Here is a 17,107-nt window from a genome sequence, read left to right as displayed (position 1 = left end):
CTCAATTATGACTATATATTTGTTTTTAACCCCTTAGTTATGTGCAAAGTGACGTATTTGGTCATCGACGTCAAGGACTTGTCTCAACATGACAATTTTTTTTTTAAACCTTTAATATTGGACGGATAAAGTAAGAAATTTACATCTTATTCTCCTCCATATAAAATTATATTGAATCCAATTTTGCAACATTATTTTATACTTTTTAGTCTCCTATTTCAAGGTTCTTTATCTCCAAAAGCTTGAAATAGGAAGTTGAGAAGTGGAAAATAATGTTGTGAAATTGGTTTCAATATATGGAGAATAAACTGTGAATTTTCTATTTTACCCCGAGTTTTTTTGTTTTTGTTTTTGTTTTTTTTTTTTTTTGTTTTTGTCATGTTAAGAAGGATCTTTAATGGGGAATGCTACTTGGGTCATAAGTCATAACTGACATGGGTTAAAAATAGATTAGGTCATAACGGAAAGATTGAGTTGTAAAAGTATTTCTTATCCCTATATGGCTATATTTGTTTTCTCTTGCAATCTAAATCTTGCCTCTTGTGACCTTAGAAAGTCTAGTCCTTTGTTCTGCTCTACTCTTACTTGTTGGATTCTAATTCACTTGAGTTATATATAATATATATAGGATCAGTGGCAAAATTTTATTATTTATACCATCTGTTTTCGTGGCTATCTTTTCTCTCTTTGGTCATATGCACTTACAGGGCTTATCCCTAAATGCTTGCAGCTCGCAGTAGCAGCAATAGCAAAAGAAGGTCACTGGGCAAAGGTATTGCTTTATTTCTTTCCAACAATTCAACTGATTTGTGTTCGACTTCGCTTGCCTTTTGAACAAATTCTGCATTAATCTTGTTCAATTTCCAGTCCTCGGCATAGTGGGTGCTATTCTTGGTGGTATTGGCATTGGATGGTTAGTATGTAGACAAAAAGGAAAGTGGGTGGTTGCAGCACAAGAACAACAGCAGCAGGAAGAATTGCAGCCTGTCCAAAACATTGAAGCATTCATAAGGACTAATGGATTTCATGGTACCAAGCTATATACTTATTCGGATATCTTGAAAATGACCAATTCATTCAATGACAAAATAGGGGAAGGAGGTTTTGGTTGTGTATACCGAGGAAAGTTACCCGATGGGTACCCTGTAGCTGTGAAGCTATTGACAAACACAAAGGGTAATGGAGAAGATTTCATCAACGAAGTTGCTACCATTAGTCGAACTTCCCATGTGAACGTAGTTACTCTTGTAGGGTTCTGCTACCAGAAGAAACGAGCTTTGATCTACGAATTCATGCCTAATGGATCGTTAGACAAGTACATAGGCAACATGGAGTCGCCTAATAAGAATTGTGTGTTGGAGTGGAAGACATTGTACCAGATTGCAATTGGCATTGCTCGAGGGCTAGAGTATCTGCACCGAGGGTGCAACACAAGAATCATGCACTTCGACATTAAACCTAACAACATTCTTTTGGACAAGGATTTCGCCCCGAAAATTTCTGATTTCGGCCTGGCAAAACTGTGCAAGAAAAAGGAGAGCGTTGTATCTCTATCGGTGTACGGCGCTAGAGGAACCGTGGGATATATTGCTCCAGAAGTTTTCTTCAGAAGCATCGGAAGTGTGTCACACAAATCCGATGTTTATAGTTATGGCATGACGGTTATTGACATGGTAGGGGTAAGGGGAAATGGAGACTTAGATAATAAGACTAGTAGTGACTCATCATATTTCTTGAGTTGGGTATATGAGTATCTGGAGCAAGGATTTGATTTCAATGCTTATCAAGGTATCAGAGATGAAGAGGATAAAGAAATGGCAATAAAGATGATGTTGGTTAGTTTGTGGTGCATCCAAACAAATCCTGCAGACCGTCCATCTATAAGAAAAGTGGTAGAGATGTTGGAGGGAAGCATCGAGTCCTTGGAGATTCCACCTAAACCATTTTTCAGTCCTCCAATTCATGACTCACCTCACCACTCTATTTCATCAGGTCCATAGTGTGTGAAATATAATGAGGATTCTAAGTGTGGGATCATATTGTTAGGACTCTATTGGTTCTAGCTCTGTTACAACTCCTGCATACTATATATTTGTTGTATTCTGTAACGTTTGTAATTAACTAAGAATAATAGTTGTAATCTGGTATCAGTCGTATTCTCTCTTTCATAGCTGCCTCTCCCACAACCGTTGACAGCTCTGTCGGTTTTTTCAAACGGACTCCTTCCTCGTTGTTTGTGCCCATGAATTCCTTATCTACGGCACATTACTTTAATTGGTTAGTGACAGGATAATAGGGCTGGCACCCGACCCGGATCATAAGTGGGCATCTGACCCGGCACCACATGGAAACCCAACGGACAGAATTTCAACAGGTGTCACCTTTATTGCCATTGAAGCCACCCATTGATGAGAGAGTAGCTCCCCATTTATGTCCCATGTTGTTACCGTTAGCACCCTTGTATATGTAGATGCTCCCCTCAGCTTGGGAGGACACGTTCAATATACTGTACTGAAACACAAAGCAAATACTATTGTCACTTATTAGTCTCATAATAATATTCCCGGTAACATATTTACCGTCAGTTAGTATTAAACTGACATCTAAGAACTTTTTGTTTTGTCGAATACAACTGGTTCCATTCCTCTGTGGTAAGAATTTAATGGGATATATTGATGGTTCCATATGACATAATCTCTACAAACTATTAAATCCTCCCTTAGCTTCCTCATGTTTTTTCCAAAGAAAATTAATATCTATTAATTTAAGATCGATAGATAGAGAAGGATGAAGAAATATCTTGGAGTATGTTTGGTCTATTATCTTGGAGTAGGTTTCAATGGGGAGCCATTGGACTGATTTTTCCGACTGTTTTTTCTGTAAGGTGGGCTGACTTTTCCTTAACGTTATTTTTTATTACTGGATGTCTAACCCGTCTGATCTGGGGTTGTGTTTTTATATTGTTCATTGCTTGGCTTCATCGGAAAATATATATGTTTTTTCGGTGAGGTTGAATCTGGTTTTGTGGCAGTGAAATTTGACCGGTGGTTCTCATGTACATTATATTATTGTAGCAAAACTTATATATATAACATAAAAAATAAAAATTATCATAGTTAGCCTGGGTGGCTTTGGAGTTGCCTAAGGTTGCAGGCTGCCACCCACTAAGATGAATCCTTCTTCTCCCATAGATAAGATGAATCATATTTCTTTCACTCTCCCTCTGCAAGCTCTTCTCATGCTCCTTCACCTACTACCCATCCACATTCAAGAGTTGAAGAAGAAGATGAAATAATCAAATCTTTACTTAATGATTTCTATCTCCCAAGCAATATTTTTGAAGATTAACATCATGTTTAGACTTATATTTTGTTATATAACAATTATTAAAAATTAAAAGACACTAATTAATCGTTAGGCATGACGTTTTGGGCAGAGCCCATGCACACGACTAAGCCCACTAGTATTTAAATAATACGCAGTAATTTACATGGCCTGCTCTAATGTATATCACTATTACCAACTACAGTAATACCAATTCCAAACTCCAAATGTCCAATCCTACTTAATAAACAAAAAAAAAAAAATCTGACTTTGACTGACATACGCAAATTATGATGTGCATCCGTATGCACCATCGGATGCAAAAACGACGTCGTTTTGATTAAAAAACGCGTGTCCCACTTAAAAAAGAAATCAGCTTCGATTCCCGGCAATAGCATTTTTATATATCCATAAATTCATAACTATATATCCACAATGAATGAATGAAGTAAAAATCAACAATGAATGAACTAAACATCCACAATGATTGAACTAAATATTCACAATGAATGAACTAAATATCCATAAATTTATAACTATATATCTAAAAATTCAAAACTATATATTCAGAAATTCATAACTAAATATCTACCATGAATGAAGTAAATATCTACAATGAATGAACTAAATATCCACAATGAATGAACTAAATATTCATAAATTCATAACTATATATCCAGAAATACATAACTATATATCCACAATAATGCTATTACCGAGAATCGAACCTCTTTTTTTTTTTTTAAAGTGGAACGCGCGTTTTTAGTCAAAATGACGTCATTTTGCATCGTATGCACCATGCATGGTGCATTCGGTTGCACAACATAACTATTCACTGACATAAGCAACTAAAAGTCAAGAGTTGAAGTTTTTGAGCAGTTAAACCGCACATATATAGGTAGTAAACCGCAATGCTTCATGATCACCCCGCCAATATGGATTCCAATCTTAGTATTAAATCATTGCTCTCACTCATTACACTCCTCATCTTCATCCACACGCCTGCAAATTTCTGTCAAAATCATGGCAGTAGTCCTGATGAGTATGTGAGGTGCGGTGACTCGTTCAGCTGCGCCAATATTGAAAACATAGGCTACCCTTTCTGGGGAGGGAGCCGGCCGGCCTACTGCGGCCACCCACATTTTGGCCTGAACTGCAGTAATCAGTCACCGGAAATAACAATCCTATCGGTGAAATACAGAGTTTTTAATATCAGCAACCGGAACCGGTCGGCCACTATTGCCCGAGATGATCTGTTAAGCAATATTTGCCCCTCAAATCCTCGAAACGCATCCTTGGACTTCAACCTCTTCAGCTACGACGTTTCCTCTGCCGACCAGAACATCACCCTGTTCTACGGTTGCACCGTCATAGCCGCTGCTCCATTTAATCCAATTCCCAACCTCTTTAACTGCAGTGAAGAGAATTCTAATAACTCAAACAGAAATAATGTCCTCTGGTCACCCAGTGCAGGATTGCCAAATATCCTCCCCGCCGGTATCTCCATCAAGTGCCGGAGTGAGATCTTTGTTACTGTCACTCAAGGCGCTTTTCAGGCTTTACGTAATGCTTCCCTTGTTTCTGAGGAGCTTCTAAGAACATCCGTGGGTGGTGGTTTTTTGGTGGAGTGGAAAGCAAATAATAGCTTATGCCAGGACTGCATGAGGTCCGGGGGACGATGCGGTTCCAATGGCATTTCAACACAATTTGTTTGCTATTGCGCTAATGGAACTTCTTCATCGTCAACCTGCAGTGATCTTGATAGTATTCTCCTTTCCCTTTTCGTTATCTCTCTACTCTTTTACACTTTATTATAAAACATTATTTCATTAATTTAGATATACTACATACTGTCATTCTATTAAACTGCAATGGAACAAATTAAAATGGTGTAGTTATCATTTAAAATTTGGAGAGAAGTTTGAACTCAACTGATTGTACATCAGATGAGAATTGAATTTACTAGGCAAAATGAAGGTCTAAATCACATATAATTAATTTGCAATGGTCAGCCCGACCAACATGACTAGATTTACCTCCAGGTTTCATAAATGGCAACAAAGTGTGAATTGTTTGGATATCATGAAATCTAGGAAATATACCGTGTTTGGAAACGACTAGTTGTTAGTTGTTAACGGAAGCCTAAAGTTATTGGTTTAGTCTATAACAGCACCTTTGGTTCACGGAATTAATTTTGAGGTAATAGGAATGCTATTCCATAAGGAATGGAATAGGCAATGAATAGAATATGAATTGTATTCTATTGTTTGGTTTCCGGAAGGAATTGACTTTAGGAATTATATTATAGTGTTTGGTTGATTTAAGGAATAGAAATGAAATATGTTTTAAAAGACATAAATACCCTTATAAAAATATGTGATGGTGGCGGTAGCGGTGGTGACGATGGTGGTGGCGGCAGTGGTGATGATAGTGATGGTGGTGGTAGCGATGGTGGTGGTGGCAGTGGTGATGATAGTGATGGTGGTGGTGGCGATGGTGGTGGCAACGGCGGTGGCGGTGGTGGTAGTGGCGACGGCGGCGGCGGCGACGATGGTGGTGGTGGTAGTGGCGGCGGCGGCGGCGACGATGGTGGTGGTGGTAGTGGCGGCGGCGACGACGACGATGGTGGTGGTGGTGGTGGTGGCGACGGTGGCAGTAGTGGTGGCAGTGACAGCGATGGTGGTGATGAAATAAGAAATAAATTTAATTGAGGGGTAAACTAGGAAATAGAAACTTTAGGCTATTCCTGAGAACTCGAGAATAACCTAATACAAGGGGCCCAGTAGAAATCTCTATTCCCCTGGCAAGGGGAATAGGTCATTCCCAGGAACAATGTTCCTAGGAATACAAGTGGTTACCAAAGAGGAATATGCCTATTACTGGGAATGCTATGCCATTCTAAGCCTATTTTGTGAACAAAATAGCTCATATAAGTGATTGTGTTAGCTCATTGTATTACCGGTTATAAAAATATGTTTGGTAAGTTAACTATTTATTGTTATCATTGTGATATTATTAATAATTTTTAACTATTTTGTTTTATTATTCAATGTGGGGAGGGGGGGGGGGGGGGGGGGGGGGGCGGATTTTGGATTTTCATAATAATAATTCAACTACACGTGGCTCACATGCCAAGACCCCGACATGTGGCTCTGTTTGACAGAGCTTATAGCTTAGCTTAAGCTAATAATAAGTTATAAGCTTTGTTTGGTAATGTTACCAAAATAAGCTAATAGTTTAAAATAAAAGCTTATTTTGACAAGCTACCTTAGGTAACGTTTCAAAAATAAGCTACTAGCTTCTTTTTTTTTTTTCCATCTTTATCCTTATTATTTTAAAGAGTTAATTCCACAAGAGGTGCCTTGTCTTTGGTATCAATTCCAAATTTAGTTCCAACTATCGTTTTGCCATTTAACATCCCAGATAATTATTTTTTAGACATTTTTAATCCTTCTTATGACTTTTCCTATTTGTAGTAAGGGTATTTTTGTTTACTCATACTTTTTTTTTTGTTATTTTCCCGGTTTCAACCGGTTTAATTGGTTTAGGACTTTACTAAAAATCGGTTGAAATTAAAATATGGGTACTAAAAATCATAATTTACCTATCCTAAAAAAAAAAATCATAGTTTACCTAATTTTAAACCAATTAAACTGGTTGAAATCGGGAAAATAACAAAAGGAAAATATGAAAAAGACAAAAATGCCCCTACTAAAAATAGGAAAAGTCATGAGAATGACTAAAAGTGTCCAAAACATAAAAGTGATATTAAATGACAAAAACGATAGTTTGTGACTAAATTTTGAATTGCGACCAAAGACAATGGACCTCTGGTAGAATTAATGTTAGATCTCAGCGCTGCACTATGCTCACTTCCCAGGGGGTCACCCATCCCGAGATTGCCGGAAGTATCCCGAGATCACCACAGAGATGCCACATCGCCATGTCTCGAACACCAAGCCCAGATTGTCGGAAGTATCCCGAGATTGCCGGAAGTATCCCGAGATAACCACAGAGATGCCACATCGCCATGTCTCGAACACCAAGCCCAGATTGCCGGAAGTATCCCGAGATAACCACAGAGATGCCACATCGCCATGTCTCGAACACCAAGCCCAGTATCCCGAGATAACCACAGAGATGCCACATCGCCATGTCTCGAACACCAAGCCCAGTTGCGCAGCATGCCTGACTCGGCCCTTAGCCTGCGCGCCCACCACCCCCCCTTGGGACTGGACTCGGCTTTCGCCTTGCCATCGATTCGAACCCCCTTAGCCTGCACGCGCCCACCCCCCCCCCCACCCCTTGGGACTAGACTCGGCTTTCGCCTCGCCATCGATTCGAACCCGTGACTTCAGCTCTGATACTAATTGTTGGATCTCAGCGCTGCACTATGCTCACTTCCCAGGGGATCACCCATCCCGAGATTGCCGGAAGTCAAGCACGCTTAACCACAGAGTTCTATGGTACCTGTTTGTCATATCCTACTCAAAGATAAGTCGGTGGACATTAACCATTTAACCACATCTCTCCATGGTAAGCCACAACGCCACGTCTCGAATCGAGCAGGGGCTGAACTCGGCCGACACTCAACAATTAACTCTATTTTAAATAAATGGCATCATTTATCATTCCCAAAAACTCTTTTGGCCTTCTCTTCTCTTATATTTTTATTCATCCTCCTCCGCAACTCTTCAACCCCAGCAACTCCTTAAAGTTATAACTCCAATTGCCCGTTCATAAATAAATAACATCCTTTACCCAATTAATTTTTTTTTCTAATTTAATTTATATCTCATATATATTATAAAAACAAATTTTTTTATAAATTAAATATATCTCATATATTTAATAATATAAAAGTAATATAATAATCACATCATTTAAATTTTATGAAATGTCAATTTTAGTCTTTTTACATTTATCAGTTTATCAAAAACTAATTTTACCAAACACTTTTAAGCATATAATCAATTATAACAGCTCTTCATCAGTTTTCAACTTCTAGCTTATAGTTTTTCAGCTTTCAGCTACTTTTTAGTTTTCAACTACCTTTTCAGTGAGTTTTGTCAAACGTATATAAGGCACATCTAATGCCTTGGGGGTGGCTTTTAATTTGGATTTTCACCTAACATGTACTTGTTCGGAAACATCCGACTCTCGGTCACAATTACCTGAGCCCACATACTCGTATTCTATAGTCCACTTTTTTTTTTTCTTTCATTTTTTTTTATTTTTTTGAAAGGATTCTATAGTCCACTTAGATTCATTCATATACCTTGGTGTATTTACCATATTAATTTTGTATAGCATTTAACTTTTCATGACATTTAATGAACGATGTGGAATACTATTTGGCATAACATTTAATGAATGATGTGTATCTATTTTCATATGATTTTATTTTAATTTTGCATAACATTTTTAACATATATAATTAGATGTGCTACCAGCATTTACATTTAGAATGTAACCCTAATTTCAACCTTTATATATATGCAGGCTATCTGCTTGGCATATTCGGAATAATACTAACTTTTATGTATATATTCGGCTGCTGCAAAAGGAAGAGTAATGAAAGTCTAGAAAACATTGAAGCATTCATAAGGACTAATGGATGCAATGCTACCAAGCTATATACTTATTTGGATATAAAGAAAATGACAAATTCATTCAAAGACAAAATAGGTGAAGGAGGTTTTGGTAGTATATATAAAGGAACACTGCCTGATGGATGCCCCGTAGCTGTGAAACTATTGACCGACACGAAGGGGACTGGAGACGATTTCATAAATGAAGTTGCTAGCATTAGTCGAACTTCCCACGTGAACATAGTTACTCTTATAGGATTCTGTTACCAGAAGAAAAGAGCTTTGGTCTATGAATTCATGCCTAATGGATCGTTAGACAAGTACATAGGCAATAAGGGGTCACAAAATATGAGTTGTCTGGAGTGGAAGATGTTGTACCAGATTGTAATTGGCATTGCTCGAGGACTAGAATATCTGCATAGAGGGTGTAACACAAGAATCATGCACTTTGACATTAAACCTAACAACATTCTTTTGGACAAGGATTTCACCTCCAAAATCTCAGATTTCGGCCTGGCAAAACTGTGCAAGAAAGAGCAGAGCATTGTATCGCTATCAGCGTGTGGTGTTAGAGGAACAATAGGATACATGCTCCAGAAGTTATCTTCGGAAGCATTGGAAATGTCTCACACAAGTCTGATGTTTATAGTTATGGCATGACCGTTATTGACATGGTGGGAGTAAAGGAGAACGTACACGCGACTCAGACAAGTCACTTATATTTCCCGAATTGGATATATGAGCATCTAGAGCAAGGATTAGATTTCAGTCTTGAAGGCATCACAGATGAGGAGGATAAAGAAATGGCAATGAAGATGATATTGGTTAGTTTGTGGTGCATCCAAACAAATCCAGCAGACCGCCCTTCCATAAGAAGAGTGGTGGAGATGTTGGAGGGAAGCATTGCCTCCTTGCAGATTCCACCCAAACCAGTTTTTTGTCCTCCAACGGAGTTCCCTCAGCTGTTCTCTACATCATCATCAGTTACCACAGAAATTTGATGCAAGAAATGGTCCATAATGTATCAAATGAGGATTTTGAGTATGGGATCTTATGACATAATATCTAAATATACTGCCAGCCTGCTGTTTTCAACAATGTAAAAATAGTGTTTTGTCATGTAAGAACAAATTTGATAAATATTCATAACTCTCATACAGAGTATTAGAACTAAAATCATCCATTAAATAATGAAACCGAGTATTATAATTTTTTTTTTTAATTGACAGAGTACAGTATGTACAATATGTAGATATTGTTGTCTCCTGATCAGTATGGGTAGTCTTAGTATAATTGTGTAGATTATTGAATTTTTTGTCATTTTCACAATTTCAATATACTTTACACCTACTTTTGACTAGAGAGTGGTAAAAATAGCAACACCCATTATAATCTTTATTTCTTTCTTTTCATTTCCTCCCTAAAACCAAGCTAAGGCACGATGTTTTACTCATTTGGAGTATACTTATCAATTTCCATATTGGAGTGTGATTATTACTTTTGTTTTATATATATATATATATATATATATATATATATATATATATATATATATATAATTTTGCATATTTAAGTGTACAATTGAAATGGTAAAAGTACAAATTACGAATATTAAAAGTGTATATATATATATATGATATTTTAAAATTTAAAGTATACAATACCAACATTAAACTAAAAAATTGCGTTCCAAAGTTTTTTGTTGTCAAAACAATGAATTATACATATTATGTATAAGATTACCGCTCCCTAACCTAATATTCTCTCTGCAAGGGTTTTCCCTTGTCCTCCATCGATCGGCCACCGCCTCCGCTAGTTTTGCAGAGGCGGCACCGGCCTCCTCTCGTTTCTTCCCCTACTCCGACCGTTTCTCAATCGCATGTCCTTCACTGCCAGCACCTCTTCCTGCCTCTCTTCCACCGCCACCATCTCTTCCGGCCCCTCATCGACGTTTCTTCCTCCTTCACCACCGTCCCTCGTAATCTCTAACTCCAGATCCAAGCTTCTTTACCTTTTTTCAGCGGCTCAATAAATAATATATATATATATATATATATATATATATATATATATATATATATATATATATATATATATTAGTTAGTGGTTTGGTGTTTAAGATTTGTTTTGGCTGTTTTAGATTTGATTTTCATCTGTTGTTTTATTATAGTTATTCCCTCTTGTTTCGTTTGCAAGTTATTTCTTCTCATGTCTTTAGCGAGTTTTCATCTCGTTTATTATGGCAAGTTCTTTTTTCATAAGGTGAAACAATTTATCTGATAATGGAGTATGTTTGCTTCATCCCGAGCACCGAAGAAGATTTGAACCTTGATATGCAGTTCAGATTAATGGAGATATTGTCAATGGACAGAAGAGCCACAATAGAGTCAGACTTGGGTAGCAAGATCATTCACAATATCAAAGAAGCTCCAGGTTCTCCAAATGAATTCAGCTTCAATCCTGAAAAACAGTCAGAGATTCAAGTTTCGTGTAGCATTGGAAATTTGTTTCTATATCTGATTGTAATAATGTTTTATCATTCCATCAATCTTATTGTAAACTTTTCATCCTATAATTAATGAATTAGCTCTTCTTTTTTTTTTTTTTAAACAATGAATTATACCCTTCTTTATTTGTTTTTTATAAAGAGAGAGAGAGAGAGAGAGATAGAGAGAATATTATACCATTGTATATTTAAATGAGTTTTACTCTATGTACTCCCAAATTTTATTCTCTCAAATTTACCTCCTGATATGGTGGATATTGATAAACTATTTTCTTCATGTGAGTCCATGTACATATGTCTATGTCAAATTAAAAGTAAAAATTGAGAATAAAGAATGAGACTACATATAATATTTTGTTATTTAAATAATAAGCAGTAATTTACCGGGTTTGCTCTATGTCACTATTACCAACTACAGTAATACCAAGTCTAAATGTCCAATCCTAGAGCATCCTTATCAGTGCATAATTAGTAGATATTGGAACAGTGATCACTAACAAATTGGATAGAGAAGGCAAGAAAGAGAAGAAATTAATTCATCTGCAATAATGGGTTTTTGGAACAGTAATTATAATGTCAAGCCGTAGTGCCAAATTGGAGACAGTGCGCGTTTCGTGCACAGCAATGCCAAGCCGGTGCACGCGTCGACTAGCGCGTTAAGCATGTGTTTATTTATTTATTTTTATTTTTAATGTCAGATCATTTTTTCTTTTTGTTTTTTTTTTTTTCCTTTTTTCTTTTTATCTTTCCGTCTTCTCTTTCCTAATCATACTTACAAAAACTTCTCAAAAATCACACAAATAAATCCACTTCCAAGTCTTTGTTTTGTTATTTTTTATTTTAAAACTGGCCGTTGCATGCAAAATGCAACGACCAGTTGCTGTTTATTTTTTTTTTAAAAAACTATTAATTTAAAATTTTATTAAATTATTTTTATTTTTGTTTATTAAATTTATTAAATTCATAATTATCAATTAAATTAAATATTCATAATTATCAATAATATTATTATTAAATGGGAGAAGTGTCAAATAGACAAATTTACTAATGCGAAGTGCTCAATTCCCACCACGAACTAAATTAAAGTTTAATTAACCACACTTACCAGCTAAATTTGTTCAATTGACTTTTTTTTTTGCAGGTTGCTAACTGGTTGTCAATTTAATTATTAAAAAACATAAAATAAATCAATTTAATTATTAAAAAAAATTAAAAAAAATTTCAGCCACCGGCTGTCCGGCAAGGACAACCGGTGGCTGAGTATTTCACAGACAGCCGTGGCTGTCTGGCAAGGACAGCTGGACATCTAGCTGTCTGTGAAATACTCAGCCACCAGCTGTCCTCACCGAACAGCCGGTGGCTGAAATTCTTTTTTTTTTTTTTTAAATTATTTTTTTAATAATTAAATTGGCAACTGGTTAGCAACCTACAAAAAAAAAAAGTTAATTGAACAAATTTAGTTGGTAAATGTGTCTAATTAGACTTTAATTTAGTTCGTTTTGTGGGAATTGAGCACTTTGCAATAGTATATGGGCCTATTTGACACTTCTCCCTTATTAAATTTAGGAAAAATTGTAAAAAAATTTCCTATATAATATGCCATTTATCAATGTCACCCCTGAATTATGAGTGGTGTAAATGTTGCCCCTCAATTATCAAAATGGTGCACATATAGTCCCTCCCGTAATGAACATGTGGTTCTCCGTTAGTGTACGACACTGTTAAGTGGGAGTAAATATGTAATTTAGTTATTTTTTCCCTCCCTCGATTCGAAGTACCAGCGATGGACAGCGGTGGAGAACCACAGGTCCGTTACGAGATGGGCTATATGTGCACCATTTTAATAATTGAGGGGCAACATTTACACCACTCATAATTCAGGTGACATATTATGGAGGAGCATTTTTTACAATTTTTCTTTAAATTTATAATTATAAATAATATTTAATCAATTTTATAATTATAATTACAATTATAATTTTTAGAATGATAATAAATAATTAATTAATTAAAACATAGGATAGTAAACTAAGTAAAGAATATGCCCTAATAAACAAAAAAATAATAATCTGACATTGACTGACATAAGCAACTAAAAGTCAAGAGTTGAAGTTTGTGAGCAGTTAAATAAACCGCAATGCTTCATGATCTATCAGAGGCAGACACCCTGACCCGGCCAATATGGATTCCAATCTTAGTCTTAAATCATTGCTCTCACTCATTACACTCCTCATCTTCATCCACACGCCTGCAAATTTCTGTCAAAATCATGGCAGTAGTCCTGATGAGTATGTGAGGTGCGGTGACTCGTTCAGCTGCGCCAATATTGAAAACATAGGCTACCCTTTCTGGGGAGGGAGCCGGCCGGCCTACTGCGGCCACCCACATTTTGGCCTGAACTGCACTAATCAGTCACCGGAAATAACAATCCTATCGGTGAAATACAGAGTTTTTAATATCAGCAACCGGTGGCAGACGGCCACTATTGCCCGAGACGATCTGTTAAGCAATATTTGCCCCTCAAATCCTCGAAACGCATCCTTGGACTTCAACCTCTTCAGCTACGACGTTTCCCCTGGCGACCAGAACATCACCCTGTTCTACGGTTGCAACGTCATAACCGCTGCTCCATTTAATCCAATTCCCAACCTCTTTAACTGCAGTGAAGAGAATTCCATCTCAAACAGAAATAATGTCCTCTGGTCGCACAGTGCAGGATTGCCAAATATCCCCAGTATCTCCATCAAGTGCGGGAGTCAGATCTTTGTTACTGTTACCCAAGGAGCTTTTGAGACTTTAGGTAATGCTTCCTTTGTTTCTGAGGACCTTCTAAGAACATCCGTGGGTGGTGGTTTTTTGGTGTTGTGGAAAGCAAATAATAGCTTGTGCGAGGAGTGCATGAGGTCCGGGGGACGATGCGGTTCCCGTGGCATTTCAACACAATTTGTTTGCTACTGTGGTAATGGAACTACCTGCAATGGTATGCTCCCTTCCCTTTTCCTTATCTCCCTACTCTTTCACACCTCATTATAAAACATTTCATAAATTTCCATATACTACATACTGTCATTTTAGAGACTTCTTCCGTTAAACTGCAATGGAACAAATTAAATGGTGTAGTTATCTAATCAAGATATTGGTTATGGGCTAAGGCTTTCTTGGACTTGTGGTATTGGGTCGGAATATAATAGGTGAGGGGATTGATTGAAGTGGGCCGAGGGGAGGACGGTGGGTTAGCCCAGAGGGAGTGGGGTGTCGATGGAGGGGGTGCTGCCAGTCCCGCGTGACCGATCGGGTGAGGCGACTAGGGCGCTGGGGCAGCGAGCGATAGCATGGCCATCGCGCCCCCACCGCAGGAGCTTTCGCGCTGGGGTGGCCGTCAACTGGGGCACTAGTCAGCGTTGGCCTGACACCCTCTTCACGCTCCCTCATCGTGAGGTGTGGCGTAAGGGGGGGGGGTGCTGGTGAGTGGGATGGTGAGTAGGGTGCCCAAGGTTCGATTTCGATTCGGAATCGCCAGTTCGCGGTTCCAAGATAGCCGGAATCGGAATCGAAACCTTTTTTGGACGATTCATGTCCGGTTTTGAAATCGTCTGTTCTAACCGGATTTTTTTTTTAATTTTATATTTGTAGTAATTAGTATATAATATATTTAATATATATATATATATATATATATATATATATATATATATATATATATATATATATATATATATATAATTTGTAGAGAGTTTTTTGCACTTTTTGTCCCATGACTATGGTGTCACTAACAACTTTGATCCACGACTTTTAAAACTTGTAGGATTGGTCCACGACTATAACTTTCTTAGCAAATTTGGTCATTCCGGTGCATTTTTCGTTCAATTTTTGTCAAAAAATTTTACTCCTCATTTTAACATGGGTAATATTGTCTTTTCCATCTCACAAACTAATAACATAAATAAATAAATAAACAACTAAAAATTCTGGAGTTCAACAAGGAGGGTGAAACTGAAAGTGGAATTGGGTGACTTTTAATTTCAATCACCGTATCACTGGCTGTGTTTAATTAATTAATTTATTTATGTCATTAATTTGTGAGATGGAAAAGACAATAATACCCATATTAAAATGGGAAATAAAAATTTTCAGCAAAAATTGAACGAAAAATATACCGGAAGGACCAAATTTGCTAAAAAAGACATAGTCGTGGATCAATTTTACAAATTTTAAAAGTTGTGAATCAAAATTGTTAGTGACACCATAATCGTGAGACCAAAAATGCAAAAAATTCAATTTGTAGACAACCAACTTTTAAAATTGAATGTTGGGTGCTGCCGTCGCAAGCTAAGGCTAATTGGCCATTTTATAATCCACGGCTTTGGCAGTTTGAAAAAGCAATTAAAATTTTTTCGTTTTTATTTCACGGAACCGGAAACGGCGATCCGGTTCCAGAATTCCGTGAACCTTAGTCGGAATCGTACGGTCGATTTTGATTCCGGTTCAGTTGTAATAGTAAATGGTTTGATTCGAACCGAATCGTGATCATGCCTAATGGTGAGGGGTGGTGCGTATGTGCGTAGTGGTGGCATGGCGTGGGACACGTGGAGGTTGTGGACAGAGTTGATCAGGGAACATACACTTGAAGGGTGCAAGATGTGGGTGATTTCACTATAAATAGGGAGCCTAGCTTCCTAATCAGGGATATGAACACTACAAGCACTATAGTCTAGTGGTTTAAGTTTTATACTCTCAACCCTTTTGTCTGGGTTTGAATCCTATTAGTAGCTTAATTAGTTATTTCTAGCCCATCCCTTGGGCTGCCATTCCGTGTCTCAGGCCTTGTTTTTTATAATTATACCTGGTTTATGGTGGACCCGGTCCTAATAAAATCATCATTATTATTTTAAATTTGGAGAGAAAATGAAGGTCAAAATCACATTTAGTTTGCAATGGTCAGCCCAACATGACTAGATTTCCCTCTACGTTTCTTAAATTAGAGGAAATATGCAAGTAAAGGGTGTTCGGCGATTAGCTATTAGTTGTTAACTGATAAAGGTCTGATTGGTTTAGCGGATAAGTGATTGTATTAGCTGGTTTAATCAGCTGATAGTGTTAACGAGTTATATAAATATATGGGAGAAGAGTTATAGAAATATGTTTAGTAAATTAACTATTTGTTATTACAATTTATTGTTATCATTGTGATATTATTAATTATTTTTAACTATTTTTTATTTTATTATTAATAATGTTATAATTATAAAGGTATACACTATAGTTAATAATAATTCAACATAATCTTATCCCAAAAGGTTGAATCTCTAACCCTAAGGGTCCCCACACTCCGACCCGACAGAGCATGTGGGAGGATGTAAATCACAGTGACTTAATTGGTTAGTAAACAGAGCCAAATGTCGATGCCCACAAAAAATCTATCCACTTTGGACATAATTCCTACCGTGCGGTCGCCGAGGTTCTAATTCAACATAATCTTATACTTGATGATGGATGCCATCTAATATATATATAATTCAATGCCTTGGGGGGCCTTTTGGACCTTCAGTATAATAATTCAACTACACGTGGCTCACATTTAATGAATGATGTGTATCTATTTTCATATGAATTTTTTTTAATTTTAATTAAGATAGATTTGTGTATTACTATTTTGCATAACATTTTTAACATGTATTTCCTCTTG

At 36.9% G+C, this 17,107-nt stretch overlaps 1 protein-coding gene and 1 pseudogene across 2 annotated transcripts in view; both read left to right on the top strand.

The window, feature by feature from the left end:
• LOC109151270 (LEAF RUST 10 DISEASE-RESISTANCE LOCUS RECEPTOR-LIKE PROTEIN KINASE-like 2.4) overlaps positions 1-17,107 on the top strand; it is a 32,672-nt gene that overhangs the window by 4,271 nt on the left and 11,294 nt on the right. Inside the window, exons 2-4 of one of the 2 annotated variants that reach the window (XM_019299194.1) lie at positions 731-772; positions 868-2,035; positions 2,683-2,742. The exons of the other annotated variant lie outside the window; for it this stretch is intronic. Coding sequence (XP_019154739.1) covers positions 731-772; positions 868-2,000 — 1,175 coding nt within the window. The 3' untranslated portion in view covers positions 2,001-2,035; positions 2,683-2,742. Of the gene's footprint in view, positions 1-730; positions 773-867; positions 2,036-2,682; positions 2,743-17,107 lie in introns of those variants that run through there. 2 annotated transcript variants of the gene reach the window in all.
• Positions 8,840-9,948, top strand: LOC109151272 (annotated as a pseudogene).

The sequence above is a fragment of the Ipomoea nil genome, unplaced genomic scaffold, assembly GCF_001879475.1.
Source record: "Ipomoea nil cultivar Tokyo-kokei standard unplaced genomic scaffold, Asagao_1.1 scaffold2283, whole genome shotgun sequence".
Lineage (NCBI taxonomy): Eukaryota > Viridiplantae > Streptophyta > Magnoliopsida > Solanales > Convolvulaceae > Ipomoea > Ipomoea nil.
The sequence above is the reverse complement of the archived record's forward strand: the minus strand, read 5'-3'. Positions and strand labels throughout refer to the sequence as shown.